The sequence below is a fragment of the Dreissena polymorpha genome, chromosome 1 (genome assembly GCF_020536995.1).
Source record: "Dreissena polymorpha isolate Duluth1 chromosome 1, UMN_Dpol_1.0, whole genome shotgun sequence".
NCBI classification, from domain to species: Eukaryota; Metazoa; Mollusca; class Bivalvia; order Myida; family Dreissenidae; genus Dreissena; species Dreissena polymorpha.
Window position 1 is genome coordinate 73,345,220 of NC_068355.1, and position 20,241 is coordinate 73,365,460.

Genomic DNA, 20,241 nt, shown 5'->3' on the forward strand with positions numbered 1-20,241 from the left:
ATACCAGGATAGAGAATGTTTTTATTTGCATACCAAGAAATCTTGACCTTACCTCAAATAGCCCCAAAACTAATCCATGTTAGACCCGAGTATAAGCTACCTCACCAATTTAAACGTCATACCATATGTCTTCAAATTATTGTTTTAATCTTAGACACAGTGACCTCCGATGTGACTAAATAGGCTACCTACACACAAAGTTTCAGCAGAATACCCCCATCCAAATTGAAGTGTTTCAGCAGATTCCATTTTTCTACTTTCATAAACAGTGAACTTGCCAAGATTTTTGGGGTATTTGCACCCAAATGTTAACCAGAATTTTCGTAGCCCAAACTTAACGCATTCATGTACCAGTATGTGGTAATGCTGTATGAAGCATGAAACTTGAATTTTTGGCACCAATTTCAGGTGTATTCAATCATTAATTCTTAAATCTTAACATATGGGCACAAACTACAAGAAAAACTGTCTTTTATGCACGAAACATGTTTGCAAAACATATTTGAATAACTTGCAATATTTGCAAAAATAAAGGTTTTAATGGTGACTTTACAGCCGGTGTGTAAAACCCTGTAGATCCTGCACCCTGTACTACTTACTGAGCAGCTTATCACAGTACAATATAATGACAAATCCCCACACTGTGACCCTGTAAGTTGTAAAAATAAAAGAAATTTGGAGCCTGGGGCAGGCCAGTTTTTACCCCAGGGGCATGTTTGAACAAAGTTTGTAAAGAACCACATTATAATGTTACATGCCAACACTTACACATTTGGTTCTTGTGGTTTCAAAGGAGAATTTTAAACAAGATGTGTTTGTGAAACACAAAGTCCCCCTATATGATGTTTGACCTTGTAGGATGACCTTGACCTTTCACCACTCAATATGTGCAGCTCCATGAGATACACATGCATTTCAAATATAAAATTGCTAGCTCCAATATTGCAGAAGTGACATTACATGAGCAATTTTGACCCATATATTTGACCTTGAAGGATGACCTTGAACTTTCACCACTCAAAATGTGCAGCTCCATGAGATACACATGCATGCCAAATATCAAGTTGCTCTCTTCAATATTGCAAAAGTACTCATAAAATGAGCGATTTTGGCCACATATATTTGACATCTGACCTTGAAGGATGACCTTGACCTTGACCTTTCACCACTCAAAATGTGCAGCTCCATGAGATACACATGCATGCCAAATATCAAGTTGCTATCTTGAATATTCAAATACTGCAAAAGTATACATTAAATGAGCGATTTTGACCCATATATTTGACCTTTGACCTTGAACGATGACCTTGACCTTTAACCACTCAAAATGTGCAGCTCCATGAGATACATATGCATGCCAAATATCAAGTTGCTATCTTCAATATTGCAAAAGTTATTGCAAATGTTAAAGTTGGCGCAAACAGACCAACCAACCAACCAAAAGACCAACCAACCAACAGACCAACAGACAGGGCAAAAACAATATGTCCCCCACTACTATAGTGGGGGACATAAAAACTTATTTATTAAGTCTATAGAAAAAATGCAACCCCACGGTGTGACCAATTTTATGAAATTAAGCAGAGAGCAAATATACAATGTTACATGTACACCTGACCATAAATAACACATCAGAATGTTGTAGTTTCAGAGATGCACATATTATAATTTTTTATTAAAGTTTCTACAGTAAAAATAGTGATGAAATTCTGTTCAGTGGAATTGTCTAAGTTATTGAAATTGGCCTCCTTTTTATGCTATAAAACATTTTTTGAAAGTTTGGTGACAATATGATGGAAACAGGTTGAGTAACAGCAGAAACAAAAAAATGCCAAATGACACCACTGAGTGACAGACATTTCGGAAACTCTATGCCTGCCTTAATGGGCATAAAACACAAAATCATATAAACTAACAGCAAAAACGTTATCAGCTATGCTTTTTTTCTTCACCTTTACTTTGGTGTTGTGCTTGATGGGACAGCTTCCATCAGGATTCGGTGGAATGGTCAACTCCCATTTCCCAAAGTCCAGCTTCTTGAATGGGTACTGGGTCTGGTTCCAACTATCTGACGCAAACAGAAGGACTGCGCTATGAAACATACATTATTTATCTATATACAAATATGTTGCATATAAATACATGTGTACGGTGAGGATGAAATACTCTATTGATTGTTTTCACACACAGTGTATTACTATATAAAGTATTGTGTAAAATTAACAACTCAGTTGTGTGACACATGCATTTAAAAATTATATTATAACAACTTTTCTGATTATGTGAATGAATAGAAAGTAATTTTCATCAACAGTCTGCAGTATATTTTATGATATGCTTCACATTACAGAGATCTATTATTTACCAAACTAAAACAATGTTTAACATTATAAAATACAAAAGTCTACCAATAATATCCTAATGGCAGTTGATTTTTAGAATTTAGTAAATATCTAAGTTCTTTTTTATACCTTATTTCATCCACACAAGACCTTTTTTAAAGCAGAAAAAAAGCAAGATGCTGCATTCAAAAAACACATATGCCGCTGGCAGAAGCCTCGTTTCATTGGCCAATATGAAATTGAATAAGTCGAAGTCCAAAAGTAAGTCAATGCCATGGTCAAAATGAGGTAAGGCGATATGTGGGTGCCGAGTGTTTAATTAAACTTTCAAAGCTTTTAAGTAAGCAACATTTATGTATAGAACATTCCAGTGGTTAACTCTTTCAGTGCGGGAACCGAATTTTGAAGGCCTTTGCAAACAGTTTGGATCCAGATGAGACGCCACAGAACGTGGCGTCTCATCAGGATCCAAACTGTTTGCTATTCTGATAATGTTCTTTGAAAAAAATCGAAGAAAATGCTAATTTTAGAAATTCAGCAGACGACATTTAAGCAGACGACAAATTTCCCAGCATGCAAAGGGTTAAATAAGAACTTTTGAGTTATTCCGAAAGTAGGTCAATGTAAAGATCAAAATGAGAAGAGGTGATGTGAGAGTGTTGAAAGTGTTCATAGATAACGAGGTGATGTGAGTGTGTTGAAAGTGTTCATAGATAACATCCAAGAGGTGATGTGAGTGTGTTGAAAGTGAAGAGGTGATGTGAGTGTGTTGAAAGTGAAGAGGTGATGTGAGTATGTTGAAAGTGTTCATAGATAACATTTAGAAGAGGTGATGTGTGTTGAAAGTGTTCATAGATAACATTCAAGTATCACTGATTTGTTAATTACCTTAACATTTTAACCAAGTTTCATGAAACTGTTGTAGCAATAGGTATTGATGTTAAAAAGAGCATCATTTTGAGTAAACCAAAGATTTAGACTCTCTGAATTAGTCCGAAGTACAAAAGTAGGTAAGGGGAGGCAGTTGTGTTTTTAGAGCTCAAATACATCATTCTTGCAAGTACAGAAGCTATGTGAAAAACATTATTGTTTTACGACAAAACGTGTCATATCAACAGACAGACAAATGAAAAATGAATGACCCTACCAGCCCATCGCTATGTAAAAAAAAGTTGTATAACTTACTGAAATCTCCTCTTAGGTAGATTCCCTCTGCCATTGGTGCCCACTCTAGCACGTGGATGCCGTTATCCGAGGTCCTATGAATGCCAAACCTCTCATAGCCACGTGTAAACTTCTCGAGACCACCTTCGTTTGCATCTATCTGGCTTAACAGCTTCTTGAAGCATCCATACCTGCAAAGTTATTGGTTATATCTCCACATATTGTTATATTATTGTGTTCCATTGTAATTGTGAAAAATAAAAATAAAATTCAAACCATTAGGAACAATGACTCTGGGTTGATAACGAGGATTATGATAATAAAATGATATGGTAAGGGCATGGAATTACCATGGTTTGAGGACGATGAACGTTTAATCCTTTGATACAATCAGATTGGTGTAATTGCAAACAGTGACTTGTAGACTTTCTAAAATGTTTTATCCTCACATTCAATAATTCATTATAAAAAACCCAAATAGCTTGCATGACATACAAAAATATATATGTACAGAGTTCTAGGAGTTCTAATTGAACTCTAAGCGCACAAAGTGGAATACTTAAAAGAGCAACTTCAGTACTGCCCCACTTGAATCATAGAGGGACTAATTATTGGGGACTAATAATCAAAGATATAATTTAAACAATTCTAGCACAAGCTTAATTCTTCTTGCATGCTCTGAGATTTTATTATATATTAAAGTACAACTAATTAAGAAATGGAGCGTCAATTAGCTGCGAGTCAGTTGGATTATTGCAACTTAAAACACAAGTTATGAAGCTTATAAGGCTGTGAATTAAAATCGGATTTATTGGCTAGTCATTCCCAACAGTGTTAGATGTCATATTGCACCAAATATAACCATATCATTCTTTGTTAGTGTCATACTGTTTAGTACCTTATGATGGTCATCAGGAACCATACATGCCATACGTCCCGATCTCGGCGGGACAGTCCCGCTTTTGGGCCCTTTGTCCCGCCGTCCCGCCATGAGATGATTTGTCCCAACATTCCTAAAAAACGATGTAAGGTGTATAGGTTCCCAATAAAATTCGCTATTCAAGCTCTGTTTCGCTAACACTTACCACCGCTAATCCCTTTATTGCCCGCAATTAACAATCCGATTCTACTTATCGTGTGTACCAGTGTTGTTTATGACACCTTATCAGCGATTTATCGGCTAATTATTGATTTCATCAGGCATTCACACCATGGTGGTCTTCAAGATAGTGGTCGCTTATTGCTATCGATAGTTTTATTATAATGAAATAAATGTTGAAAATGTGTTTATTTTGTATTTGTTTGAAACGGTTTACAAAACAATTGTTTTGTAAAATTAACGCTACGTCATAAATGAGTCTTTTACATTCAATGTTAAGTTCCAATATAGCGGTATATTCCGAATGTGCAATATACCAAAATCGCAACAAACAGTCCAATAAGTGATACCCATCCTGTCTAGTGTAATTGTAATAAAAACAACGAGGTGCTATGCATGACAGTTTGACCCTACTCCAATTAAGCTAAAAACAAGGAGGTGCTATGCATGACAGTTTGACCCTACTCCAATTAAGCCGCGACAATTGACAAGTAACAAACTGCGCATGGACACATGCTTAAAAAAACATCGCAACAAACAGTAAAAGTGGTACCAATCTTGTCTTGTGTTATTGTAATAAAAACAACGTGTTGTTATTCATGACAGTTTGACACTACCCCAATACAGCGCCTGACAATTCACAATTCAGTTTAATCTGTGTATATAAGAAGAAAACAAAATACGGAAATGTGTACGGCCGCGCATTCCGTGTGTAACTGATGTAACTGTTCGGTAGATAGTGTACTGTAACCCGTACTTTCAGTCAATTGGATAGCCTCCCCTGCGTTAATGTTTGCCACTGAAATTAATATAATGAGTATTGTTGTCGTAATGTTCTAGATTTTGTACTCTTAAACAGATGAATATTATCTTCGTTGTTTGCTATTGTCTTATTTAATAAAACTGTTATTGTTATGTTTTAGATTTCATACTTCATATCAGATGTTTTATGTCTTGAATAAAAGTATCAAGAGTTTTTGTTAGTACTATACTGACTATAGTAAAGGTGGAATGATAGATCGTTTTAGGTGTCCTGCTTTTTGGTCAAATGTCCAGACAATTTTTTTATGGAATGTCCCGCTTTGGACCTACAAAATTATGGCATGTATGTCAGGAACACCATACTTTATGAAACAAAACTAACTATGGGCTATATAGTTATACACTATAGAAGAATGGGTAGTATCTATGATAAAAAAAACTTCAAATTTGATCAACAAAAGAGACAAAAAAAACGCAATACAAGCTATTGAATTGCACTATAATTAAAGTACGCGAAACAAGATTGCTTTAGATAAGAAATACATCCCCTGCAGATAGTTGCAATAATCCAATCCTCAGCTATTGCCCTCCGGGTCGCTAGGAGCTGTACGTGTATACTCATAAAAGCTCAGATCATTCGAGAAGAACTCGGAGTCCGTTTATATGGACTAGCTTGTCAGCAAAGCCCGAATTCCCAAATTCTCAAAACAGTTTGCATACCTTCTACGGATTTCTCCTTCATGAAGTCTCAAATACCCGTCAGCTTCGAACAGTTTGTCGATATACGGCACCTCGATCTGAGATGACATACTTTCTATGTGATGCAAACCGAGCAAAAGTAACCGCACATGTGAAACTTCAACCTTCAGAAGCAGAAGCCTGTCAACAATCCGAAAGGTCAAGGTCGGTTACTCACACAAAAAATTCCGACATCATGCAATGTGCGTGTGTTAATTTGTCGCAATCTTTTAAACAATTAAGTAGAGCTTAAATACTTTTTGTGTTGCCACGCGTTAACATAAAGTGGAAATTCTTCGATAATAAGTTATTTTGTAGAAATTTTTGTTAATTGATAAAGGTAATGGAAGTGACCTCCCCTAGATGAACTCTTCAAAAAAAAGATCAGCTGTCAAAAATGTATACATGATTGATTGAAAGATGCGGAGTATGCACGTTTTGTAAAACATGTAAGTTCAACATAACCTTAAAATATTAAGTTTGTTAAAGAAGTCTATAGTAAGGAATAATTTCTTTATTTTTCGTTTCTTCGTTTCGTCTAACTGTTTTGTAATGATTCATCCGGATTGACAACTGTACGGTGGCATAGAGGTGACATCCACTCCTCTTTTTTTAATTGCACTCCTCTTTTTTTCTGTCTCGTGGCCACGACTTAGTAACTCGGGATTTCGAGTTAGCTATGTCGTGCGGCCACGAGATAGAAAAAAGAGGAGTGCAAAACTAAATAAAAGATGAGTGCAATTAAAAAAGAGCAGTGCAGTAAATAAAGAAAGGGTGCATTAAACAAGAGGAGAGAATTTCGAGATCTCGAGATCCCGACTTAGCTAACTCGTGGCCACGAGTTAGTCAGCCAATCAAATACTATCTTGTTCCCTCAAATTAATCAGCCAATGAAAACGTCCCAAAAGCAAGGCTCTGATATAACATAACATACTACTATTACTACTTCTACTACTACTGCTGCTGCTGTTGTTGTTGCTGCTGTTGCTACTACTACTACTACTAATACTACTGTTACTACTACTACTACTACTGCTACTACTACTACTACTACTACTAACACTACTAATACTACAACTACTAACTTACTACTACTACTACTACTACTACTTAGTTTAAGTTTTACATTATATACATACAGTAAATTGAACAAGACAATCCAGCGTTAGCCGTCTCTGAGATTTTTTTGACCTGCAATGATGACCTTGATTTTTAGCATTCGCATTCGAGTCTCAAGACATTCTCAAAATGACAATAATTTTTCTTAAAACTTCTTAATTCAGACTTTTTGAAAAAATGCTGGTATGATTGAAAAGACCTTTACATTTTTAGCTAGTCCAATATTTATCCCCCTAAAATTTATTTGTCTGAATGTTGAAAGTATTATATTGGTAAAATTGTATATGTAACTTAATAAAACAAACCTATATCAAAGTTACAACAATTTTGTTGACATTCTAAAACTTGTTGATCGTCATGTTCTATATCAACTTGTTTATGTCCATGATAATATTATTTTACGCTAGAGTAATAATAGTGCATGTCTTCAAATGTACAAAGTGAAGAAGTATTTAAGTTTGTTAATTCAGTTACCAGAACTCCCAACTTTTTATCCCCGCCGAAATTTCGGATGGGATTAGTAATTGGTCCCGTCTCTCTGTCCGTCCTTCCGTTTGAAACTTTGTCCAGAGCATAACTCCAAATCTATTCAATGGATTAACTTGAACTTAAAATATAAACAGATGAATTATCTCCCTGTATATAATTTTAAAGTAAATTTTTGTCCGGAGCATAACTCTAAATGTACTGAAGGTATTTACTTAAAACTCAAAATATAAACAGATTACAACTAGGAGAAGCGAGTGACCAAGAACCATAACTCTATCTGCCTAAGTTTTTGAATTATCTCCCTTTATCAGGGATCATATTTTCCCGCAACATCAATCGGTCCGGATATAAATGGGGAAAAGTATCCGAAAATGTATATCCGAAATCATGGCAAAATACGTTAAAAAAAATACCATTGATTTTGCCATTCATGAAGGTGGTAAAATACATGTACAATTCCCTTAGGCATTTATTTTAAACGGAACGAGATTTCTCAACTGGTTTTATCATTTGGTATTTCATTGTTGTTTCGTGTGCTGTTTTATCAGACTTTTTTCATCGTTGTCAATATTATTTATCTGTGTAAGTCTATACTGATGTTTTAAATTGTTGTCGACTCGATAATAGCTTACAAACATGCACTGAACCAAACTAATGTCTGTGAGTACGTAGGCTACCGACAACAACAAACCAAATAACGTTAACTAAGAAATAATTTGTTGTCAAATAACCCACGGCAGATAGTTTAGATGCGTAGGGATTTAATCACGAGAGCGAAGCGTTTGAAACCACGCATCTAATTTTCCGGTCGTGTGTTATTCAACAACAAAGTATAAAGTACACGAATTATTTCGATTCTAACACGGTTTTACTAAAGATTTATTCAATGTATATCATTATTCTTGTGTACTATTTTATGTATAGTTCCACCGATAAAAATAACTTTCGGCTGTTCTGTCGATCAGATCCGCGACTTTCATTCATAATTATATTACCCGATTATTACGCTGGTGGAAAATGTATCGGCATGTTTTGTTTAGTTACAGCACGTGCATTCAGACGCGTCTTTCGGATGCGTCTATAATCCGCTGTTCACAAGTTTTTGATTCTTGGTCTGACGTGCAATAAACCGGTCCTGACCGGTTTAGAGATTGCAGCTAATGGTTTATCAGGTCACAACATACCAAAAGATTTCCTGCACAAATTCAATGTAAAAGCAATAACTTTAACAAAAAATAAAGTCAAACTTTTGCGCGTAGACACCCCCATAACCATACCTTTTCTTCAAGAGCATTCCAAGCCGCAATGATTTAAACAATAAAAAACATAGGTCATCCAATATGTAAGAAAGAACTCAATGCGAATCAGCGGTCACTGTTTTTTGGCCATCTTTTTACCGGCAATTCTCCAGTTGATGATGGTTTCCCGCCAACTGTCAAAGTCTTATGTAGTCTCCAACCTAAAAGCAAAACAGGGAATTTGTAGTATACAACAATCTTTTCCCTACCACATGAACACAGAAATATTCAAAAATAAAGTCATGGCAAGTGCCCGTACAGAGAATTGTGTCTTCAAATAAATGAAGATTTTGTTTTTAGAGGGTATAGCCAAAAGTATTTAGTGTATTGTAACCATCACACCTAATCGAGATAAGAATGTCATTAGGGTGTGTTAGCATGTACACTGTGTAATCGATTTCATGACATGGGAATTTTAATAGCAAACAGAATCGGACCGACTGTTTGGGATTTTCAATCGGTCTGTCATGACCCCAATCGGTCTAGGACCGACAAAACCGAAAATAATATGATCCCTGCCCTTTATATAATTTCAAAGTAAATTTTTGTTTGTAGCATAACTCTAAATCTACTGAAGGGATTTACTTGAAACTTGAAATATAAACAGATGCCAAGTAGAAAAAGTGCAGTGACTTAGTACCATAACTCTATATACCTTAGTGTGTGAATTTTCTCCCTTTATTTAATTTAAAAGTAATATTTTGTCCGGAGCGTTACTCTAAATCTACTGAAGGGATTTACTTGAAACTTGAAATATAAACAGATGGCAAGTAAGAAAAGTGCAGTGACCAAAAAACCATAACTCTATCTACCTTAGTTTTTTAATTAACTCCCTTTATATAATTTCAAAGTAAATTTTTGTCCGGAGCATGACCTTAAATCTACTGAAGGGATTTACCTGAAACTTGACATATAAACAGTTGGCATGTAGGAAAAGTGCAATGACTAAGAACGATAACTCTATCTACCTTATGTTTTTTAAATTATCTCCCTTTATTTAATTTCAAAGTAAATGTTTGTCCGTAGCATACATGTAACTCTAAATCTACAGAAGGGATTTACCTTAAACTCAAAATATAACTAGAAATGGCGCGGCAGAGGCCGACGCGTTTCCCCACGCTGAATGTTTGACCTAGGTGTGCCCCAGGGTTGGTAATGGGGCCATGCATAGCTGAGATTGACCGTATTGTCATAAGAGAAGTTCATCATCAATTAGAAGTGAATTGGTGTAGAAATGAAGAAGTTATAGTAAAAGGCAATTTTGGGTGGGTGTGACATATGTGGGCAGGGCGCCCCAGGGTTGGTAATGGGGCCATGCATAGTTGAGATTGACCGTATTGTCATAAGAGAGGTTCAGTATCAATTTGAAGTGAATCGGTGTAGAAATAAAGCAATTATAGTAAAAGGCAATTTTGGGTGGTTGTGGTCTATGTGGGCGGGGCGCCCCAGGGTTGGTAATGGGGCCATGCATAGTTGAGATTGACTGTATTGTCATAAGAGAAGTTCAATATCAATTTGAAGTGAATCGGTGTAGAAATGAAGAAATTATAGTAAAGGCAATTTTAGGTGGGTGTGGTCTATGTGGGCGGGGCCCCAGGGTTGGTTATGGGGCCATGCATAGTTGAGATTGACCCTAATGTCATAAGAGAAGTTCAGTATCAATTTGAAGTGAATCCGTGTAGAAATGAAAAAATTATAGTAAATGGAATTTTTTGGTGGGTGTGGCCTATGTGGGCGGGCGCCCCAGGGTTGGGATTGGGGCCATGCATAGTTGAGATTGACCCTAATGTCATAACAAAAGTTCAGTATCAATTTGAAGTGAATCCGTGTAGAAATGAAAAAATTATAGTAAATGGAAATTTTTGGTGGGTGTGGCCTATGTGGGCGGGGCGCCCCAGGGTTGGGAATGGGGCCATGCATGGTTGAGATTGACCGTATTGTCATAAGAGAGGTCCAGTATCAATCTGAAGTGAATCGGTGTAGAAATAAAGAAGTAAATGTAAAATAACCTAAAAAAATTAGTGATAATTTCTGACGCGGCCCCACCCCAACCGCTATAACTTTTGACCCAGGGGTCAGATCAAAATTCCAAATAGTGCAGGGTCGCACATATGCTCATAGCTACCATGTGTGTAAGTTTCAAAGTTCTAGTGCTTTTAGTGTAGGAGGAGATAGTGGCCAGGACGGACGCCCACATAGGCCACACCCACCAAAAATTTCCATTTACTATAATTTTTTCATTTCTACACGGATTCACTTCAAATTGATACTGAACTTTTGTTATGACATTAGGGTCAATCTCAACTATGCATGGCCCCAATCCCAACCCTGGGGCGCCCGCCCACATAGGCCACACCCACCAAAAAATTCCATTTACTATAATTTTTTCATTTCTACACGGATTCACTTCAAATTGATACTGAACTTCTCTTATGACATTAGGGTCAATCTCAACTATGCATGGCCCCATAACCAACCCTGGGGCCCCGCCCACATAGACCACACCCACCCAAAATTGCCTTTACTAAAATTTCTTCATTTCTACACCGATTCACTTCAATTGATATTGAACTTCTCTTATGACTATACAGTCAATCTCAACTATGCATGGCCCCATTACCAACCCTGGGGCGCCCCGCCCACATAGACCACACCCACCCAAAATTGCCTTTTACTATAATTTCTTCATTTCTACACCGATTCACTTCAAATTGATACTGAACCTCTCTTATGACAATACGGTCAATCTCAACTATGCATGGCCCCATTACCAACCCTGGGGCCCCGCCCACATAGACCACACCCACCCAAAATTGCCTTTTACTATAATTTCTTCTTTTCTACACCGATTCACTTCAAATTGATACTGAACTTCTCTTATGACAATATGGTCAATCTCAACTATGCATGGCACAATTACCAACCCTGGGGCGCCCTGCCCACATATGTCACACCCACCCAAAATTGCCTTTTACTATAACTTCTTCATTTCTACACCAATTCACTTCTAATTGATGATGAACTTCTCTTATGACAATACGGTCAATCTCAGCTATGCATGGCCCCATTACCAACCCTGGGGCACACCTAGGTCAAACATTCGGCGTGGGGATACGCGTCGGCCTCTGCCGCGCCATTTCTAGTTTACACATTAATTTGCTTTGTATTTGTACTATATTTTCAGTTCAGTGACATAGCCATCCCATTGACATTCATATATACAACAATAATGGAATCATCTCATGGAAAAGAAGCAAATTCTTCTGGTTTTAATGAACAACAGGTTTGTTAGTTGTACAATAGATATGACCTTTTTTATTAACAAACATTTTAATCTTCACAATTTAAGCTAGACTATTAAACAAATATAGAGGAAATATAGTACTATATAACTTCATTACTCACCTAAATGTTTGCATCCATGTCTGTGTACTGCTGCGGTTAAGATAAACATGCAACATCTCAATATCACTGTCCATAGGTCCATAACTTTTACTGTCAATTTAGTAGAACTTTGTCCCTTTTTGTACAGAAATGTATAAAAAAAAATGTGCAATTCTGCATCTCTGTGTCTACTTGTGATATTGCACATACACTTGAAGTTTTTATGCAGGGTTTTTTTAATACACAGTTGTTGACTAAGACTGTTAAAGGGGCCTTTTCACAGATTTTGGTATTTTTTAACTTATTCATTAAATGCTTTATATCGATAAATGTAAACATTGGATCGTAAAAGCTCCAGAAAAAAATCAAGAATAAAATTTAAAAAAGGAAAAGAACATTGCCCGGACCAGGTTTCGAACCAGTGACCCCTGGAGTCCTGCCAGAGTCCTGAAGTAAAAACGCTTTAGCCTACTGAGCTATTCCGCCGAATACACATGCTGAACGTATTTTATACCCTATATAAGCAATCTTCGTAGTTTCACAAAATTTAACGACAAAAACAGAACTCTCCAAATTATTCAATCGTTTCGCGTTGCAACGCTTTATAATTTTTAGGTTTTAAAATCGTCAAATGATGCATATTATGGCTCTATTAGACCATGGTAAATGTTCAGTATTTCTGTTTCCTCACAAATATCATAACTAAAACGAAAATTTGCGAATCTGAAACAACTTTTTTCAATTTTGTCAATTTACCAAAGCGTGAAAAGATCCCTTTAACTGTGACCAGTCTTTTAGCAGGATTGTATCCTTTGTTGTACTTAAAGGGATCTTTTCACGCTTTGGTAAATTGACAAAATTGAAAAAAGTTGTTTCAGATTCGTAATTTTTCGTTTTAGTTATGATATTTGTGAGGAAACAGTAATACTGATCATTAACCATGCTCTAATATAGCCATTATATGCATCTTTTGACGATTTTAAAACCTAAAAATTATAAAGCGTTGCAACGCGAAACGATTGAATAATTTGGAGAGTTCTGTTTTTGTCGTTAAATTTTGTGAAACTACGAAGATTGCTTATATAAGGTATAAAATACGGCAAGAATGTGTACTCGGCGGAATAGCTCAGTAGGCTAGAGCGTTTTTACTTCAGGTCTCTGGCAGGACTCCAGGGGTCACTGGTTCGAAACCTGCTCCGGGCAATGTTCTTTTCCTTTTTTTAATTTTTTTCTTGATTTTTTACTGGAGCTTTTACGATCCAATGTTTACATTTATCAATATAAAGCATTTAATGAATAATTTAAAAAAATGCCAAAATCTGTGAAAAGGCCCCTTTAACAAGTTAAGATTTGGTGGAGGTCAAAATTCAGTTTTAAGTTTGCTTTCAACAAGTACATACTGATATTTCTGTAGCTACTACAAATATTCAATTGAAACTTTACGCATTTGTTTTGGATCATCATGTCCTGGTCAACAACCAAAGCCCATAAGTTTGACCTTCAAGTTGGTAGATTTAATATGCCCATATATTCCTTTTGGTAGTTATGAATTGCTATTACTCCTACATGTATCTCTAACAGACATGCAGAACTGTACAGGGAATGCAGTAGGGTCAGTTTGGTCAAGGTCACTGTTACAAAAAATTGAACGTCAGTAAGGATGGACATTATTGTGCTGAAATTTTGTTTGTAGCTATGGACATGTAACAGGCTGTCCTCAGGTAAACAGAGGGATTGTATCTGAGGCCAGAGGAGTTCACTGGCAGTATAATAAGACAAAAGAGGTCATTGGAACTTCAGAAAGGACCTGTAACTTGAAATTTAAAAAAATACGGTCTGAATGAAAAAAGTTTCACATTTTTATCATTTACGCTCAGATTTAACTGGATACCTTAACCTTTTACATAAAGACTTGCTGTATTTTTGCTTTGTATGGAATTTTTTTTAGACATTTTAATTCATGTGTAGTTGTAATCTAACAATCAAATAAACAAGGATTTAATAAATAAATTGAATAAACCCCTCTACCAGGCACAACACACTGCATGAGTATTGCAAATACGGAGTTGTGATGAATACATCAAGCCACTTGATGGGTGTGATGAATACATCAAGCCACTTAATGGGTGTGATGAATACATCAAGTCACTAAATGGGTGTGATGAATACATCAAGTCACTAAATGGGTGTGCTGAATACATCAAGTCACTTAATGGGTGTGATGAATACATCAAGTCACTAAATGGGTGTAATGAATACATCAAGCCACTTAATGGGTGTGCTGAATACATCAAGTCACTAAATGGGTGTGATGAATACATCAAGCCACTTAATGGGTGTGATGAATACATCAAGTCACTAAATGGGTGTGATGAATACATCAAGTCACTAAATGGGTGTGATGAATACATCAAGTCACTAAATGGGTGTGATGAATACATCAAGTCACTAAATGGGTGTGATGAATACATCAAGCCACTTAATGGGTGTGCTGAATACATCAAGTCACTAAATGGGTGTGATGAATACATCAAGTCACTAAATGGGTGTGATGAATACATCAAGCCACTTAATGGCAGTGATGAATACATCAAGTCACTAAATGGGTGTGATGAATACATCAAGTCACTAAATGGGTGTGATGAATACAACAAGTCACTAAATGGGTGTGATGAATACATCAAGTCACTAAATGGGTGTGAGGAATACATCAAGCCACTTAATGGGTGTGCTGAATACATCAAGTCACGGAATGGGTGTGATGAATACATCAAGCCACTTAATGGGTGTGATGAATACATCAAGCCACTTAATGGGTGTGCTGAATACATCAAGTCACTAAATGGGTGTGATGAATACATCAAGTCACTAAATGGGTGTGATGAATACATCAAGTCACTAAATGGGTGTGCTGAATACATCAAGTCACTAAATGGGTGTGATGAATACATCAAGCCACTAAATGGGTGTGATGAATACATCAAGCCACTTAATGGGTGTGCTGAATACATCAAGTCACTAAATGGGTGTGATGAATACATCAAGTCACTAAATGGGTGTGATGAATACATCAAGTCACTAAATGGGTGTGATGAATACATCAAGCCACTTAATGGGTGTGCTGAATACATCAAGTCACTAAATGGGTGTGATGAATACATCAAGCCACTTAATGGGTGTGCTGAATACATCAAGTCACTAAATGGGTGTGATGAATACATCAAGTCACTAAATGGGTGTGATGAATACATCAAGCCACTTAATGGGTGTGCTGAATACATCAAGTCACGGAATGGGTGTGATGATTACATCAAGCCACTTAATGGGTGTGATGAATACATCAAGCCACTTAATGGGTGTGCTGAATACATCAAGTCACTAAATGGGTGTGATGAATACATCAAGTCACTAAATGGGTGTGATGAATACATCAAGTCACTAAATGGGTGTGCTGAATACATCAAGTCACTAAATGGGTGTGATGAATACATCAAGCCACTTAATGGGTGTGATGAATACATCAAGCCACTTAATGGGTGTGCTGAATACATCAAGTCACTAAATGGGTGTGATGAATACATCAAGTCACTAAATGGGTGTGATGAATACATCAAGTCACTAAATGGGTGTGATGAATACATCAAGCCACTTAATGGGTGTGCTGAATACATCAAGTCACTAAATGGGTGTGATGAATACATCAAGCCACTTAATGGGTGTGCTGAATACATCAAGTCACTTAATGGGTGTGATGAATACATCAAGTCACTAAATGGGTGTGATGAATACATCAAGTCACTAAATGGGTGTGATGAATACATCAAGTCACTTGAAGGGTGTGATATTTTTGCCTAACAACCCAATGTGATTATTTAAGTAACTGAATCAAGTGGATATCTAATGATGCAAACACAATTGCGCTATAACAAAATGGTATATTTTTATTTACTCTGTGGCAATATACCTTTTAGCTCTTTTGAGAAAAATGTGCTTAGCATTATCTTTTGTGATTGCCTTTTACCTGTTGTGCATAACCATAATTTGCATCGTTAAAACATTTATTGCAAATCTTTATAAAATATGAACATTTATCCCCATGACGTCATATCGGCTGAGTTTGAAAATTTTGTCTCAAAAACTAGGTCACAAGTTTAAACTAAACAAAACCTCATGGACACTCTAGATGCAAAACTTATTTACCAATGGCTATGGCATTTGGTCAGAACATTTGTTCCATTGCTATCTTGATCGAGAGCAATACTTAAAAATTAAGATCACTTGATTGGATAAAAACTACTTTCATTTATTTTAATTGCTCATTAGCTCTGTTTATATATAGATATAGCTATTTTTAACTTGCCATTGGATTACTAGCTCATCATGATGAATATAACTGTGGTCGCCCTGGGTCTGATGTCTGTCAGCGTCGGTTTACATTTGGTCGTCAATTTTCACATTGTTGCCACTCTAGAGGTCTCATTTTTTTTAAATCTTGATGAATCATGGTCAGCTAGATGATTGATGTTGGCACTCTGGATCATCTGCGTCCAGATTCCAGGTCAAATAAAACTAGAAATGGCGCGGCAGAGGCCGATGCGTATCCCCACACCGCATGTTTGACCCAGGGGCGTCCCAGGGTTGGTAATGGGGCCATGCATAGTTGAGATTGACCGTATTGTCATAAGAGAAGTTCAGTATCAATTAGAAGTGAATTGGTGTAGAAATGAAGAAGTTATAGTAAAAGGCAATTTTGGGTGGGTGTGGCCTATGTGGGCGGGGCGCCCCATGGTTGGTAATGGGGCCATGCATAGTTGAGATTGATTGTATTGTCATAAGAGTAGTTCAGTATCAATTAGAAGTGAATCGGTGTAGAAATTAAGAAATTATAGTAAAAGGCAATTTTGGATGGGTGTGGCCTATGTGGGCAGGCGCCCCAGGGTTGGTAATGGGGCCATGCAAAATTGAGATTGACCGTATTGTCATAAGAGATTTTCAGTATCAATTTGAAGTGAATCCATGTAGAAATGAAGAAGTTAATGTAAAATAACATTAAAAAAATGAGTGAAAATCTCTGACCCGGCCCCACCCCAATCCCATAACTTTTGACCCAGGGGTCAGATCAAAATTACAAATAGTGCAGGGTCGCACATATGCTCCTATCTACCATGTGTGTAAGTTTCAAGGTTCTAATGCTTATAGTGTAGGAGGAGATAGTGGCCAGAACGGACAGACTGACGTACAGACGGCGGAGATAACCACAATATCCCCACGCTTTTCAAAAAGCGTGGGGATAAAAAAATTGTGCCTTGTGCCACATTGATTAATTAAACTTGTTCAGAATGTGTATCTTGACAATATCTAGGCCAAAGTTTAGTGTGAACTATGTGTTTCCAAAATCTAGGTCACAATTACCATTATAGAGGCTACATTTATGAATCATAAATGAAGAAATTGGTTTAAATGTTTATCTTGGCAATATCCAAATATATATTTAAACCTACATGTAGGTTGCATGCATAAAAAAACTGTCATCAAAGAACAAGGTAAAATCTTAGAACAAAATTTTTACCACTTCAGACGTGGCATTATGTCTCAATCTCTTAATCTCTTGACACTTGATCAGAATGTTTCTGTCAACTATATCTAGACCAAGTTTCAATTCGTTCTTATGTGTCCAAAAACTACGTCACCAATTAAAATCTTCGCAAGCTTTTCCCCACTTAAAAAGCCACATTTATGATTCTATATATAATCGTGGTTAAACATGATCAGAATGTTTAAGTTTACAATCATGTTTGAAATTGGGCCAATATTTGTAAAAAAAAATTAGGTCACGTTGTTGACAACTGGAGTAGCTTAACTCAGATGAGCACTTCAATGCTTAATGTTTTTTAGGAGACTGAGCCAACCACCCCCTCCACCCCAGGGAAAATGAGCTGCGCCAGTGCTGAAGCCATAGCGCGATTCCGGAGTTTCAACATGCCAGAGGAGCTGAATTGCGCAGATCATGTCACCCATTCCGGAACTCATGTGGCGGAAGTGGTATACACAGAAAGAACAGCGTTGTGATCATACAGAAATGGGTTGTGATCTCATGTTGCCTTATATATACATGAATGCATATTGTATTTATTGAGTCTATAAACACATATGCATTTATTAGCTCGACTATTATATATGAAATATATATAGTGGAGCTATCCTACTCACCCCGGCGTCGGCGTTAGCGTGCAAATGTTAAAGTTTGCGTACCACCCCAAATATTTCCTATGTCCCTTGACATATTGCTTTCATATTTTGCATACTTCTTTACCACCATGACCCCAACCTATAAACAAGAGCAGACGACTGTATCAAGCATTTTGTAAGAATTATGGCCCTTTTTCCGCTAAGAATATGCATATTATTGATAACTCTATGTTAAAGTTTGCGTACCACCTCAAATATTTTCAATGTCCCTTGACATATTGCTTTTATATTTTGCATACTTCTTAACCAACATGACCCCAACCTATAAACAAGAGCAGACAACCGTATCAAGCATTTTGTAGGAATTATGGCCCTTTTTGTCTTTGTAACTTTGAATATTTTGTTAAATTTTGTGTTAAGATCCACTTTACTTCTAAAGTATCAAGGCTATTGCTTTCAAACTTCAAATACTTTCTTACTATCATGATGTTACTGTACCTTGCAAGTTGAATTTGACCTTGACCTTTGAATGACCTTGACTCTCAAGGTCAAATTAATAAATTGTGCTTAATTTGCCATAACTTCTTTATTTAACATCAGATTTGATTCATACTTTGACAATACAACACTTACCTGACATACCACAATGGACTCCACCCAAACTATCCCCAAAGCCCCACCCCAGAATCCCCCCCCCCCCAAATTTTTTTTAATTTTTTTGAAAGATCACCATTAAATGACCACACACCCACATTATACCCCGCTCTCCATAATGGCTTGCGTTAAACTGTCAAGCACTCGAATAGTTGAGCGCGCTGTCCTCTGACAGCTCTTATTTATTTACTTGCAAATATAGCATTGTCTGTTTAGGTTAACAAACAGTGGCCTACAAAGTTTTCGTGTGTCTAATTGTACATGCTTTTCTCCTGATCATGGTATTAAAATGTACAGGTCTTTTTAGCTTTGACAGTGTTTGATTTCAGTTTTCTGGTAAACTCCGCTACGGAATTGTTTTATACCCCCACATTTGGAGCTATTGCGCAATGCACTTGTCCATCTGTACATACATTTGCACTTGTCCGTCTGTACACAAATCAAGGTGTTGTGTACTCAAGTCTCAACTAATATTGAACTGGCGAATAACCTGAATGTGTAGGCGAGCGTGAAGGAAGTAACATTGTGACTGAAACCAGTTTTGGCTCATGTTAAACCCTTTGTCTTTTTCCATGATAACACATATTGTTCTACTCAAATTCTGTTTTTCTTCCTGGCCGATTTCACTTAATTAAACTTTGACAGCCAAGAAGTGTATGCGGTTTTTGGGGATAGAAATTTGGCTGCAAACAAATGTGATCCGTGGTTATTTCGTCCAAGGCAACTCCTCTTAAAGGGGCCTTTTCACAGATAAATATATTGATAAATGTAAACATTTATCTAAAAAGCTCAAGTAAAAAAAAACAAGAATAAAATTAAAGAAAGAAAAAAAGTAATTACTTAATTGGGACACGAACCACTGACTCCTGGAGCCCTGGAGTAAGTCTACCGCTTAGACCACTCAGCCATACGTGCTAATACCATATCTAATGAGTTTATACTTTATATAAGCAATCACACAATATTACAACAACATAACTTTCCAAATTATTCAATCGTTTCA

At 36.6% G+C, this 20,241-nt stretch overlaps 1 protein-coding gene and 1 long non-coding RNA gene across 4 annotated transcripts in view; one reads left to right on the plus strand and one right to left on the minus strand.

Moving 5' to 3' along the window:
- LOC127834963 (1,4-alpha-glucan-branching enzyme-like) overlaps window positions 1-9,022 on the minus strand; it is a 29,941-nt gene extending 20,919 nt beyond the window's left edge. The window contains exons 1-5 of one of the 3 annotated variants that reach the window (XM_052361122.1): window positions 8,991-9,022; window positions 7,699-7,809; window positions 6,088-6,246; window positions 3,528-3,697; window positions 1,953-2,068 (exon numbers count right to left, since the gene is read on the minus strand). In XM_052361122.1, the coding sequence (XP_052217082.1) occupies window positions 1,953-2,068; window positions 3,528-3,697; window positions 6,088-6,246; window positions 7,699-7,809; window positions 8,991-9,007 (573 nt within the window). In that variant the 5' untranslated portion in view covers window positions 9,008-9,022. Of the gene's footprint in view, window positions 1-1,952; window positions 2,069-3,527; window positions 3,698-4,404; window positions 4,509-6,087; window positions 6,247-7,698; window positions 7,810-8,990 lie in introns of those variants that run through there. The other 2 variants (XM_052361130.1, XM_052361139.1) reach the window with 2 other exon arrangements.
- On the plus strand, window positions 6,414-19,544 carry LOC127835067 (uncharacterized). The gene is made up of 3 exons (XR_008028330.1): window positions 6,414-6,554; window positions 12,196-12,294; window positions 18,291-19,544. It is a non-coding gene; the product is annotated as an uncharacterized LOC127835067 (long non-coding RNA).
- The last annotated feature ends 697 nt before the right edge of the window (window positions 19,545-20,241 follow it).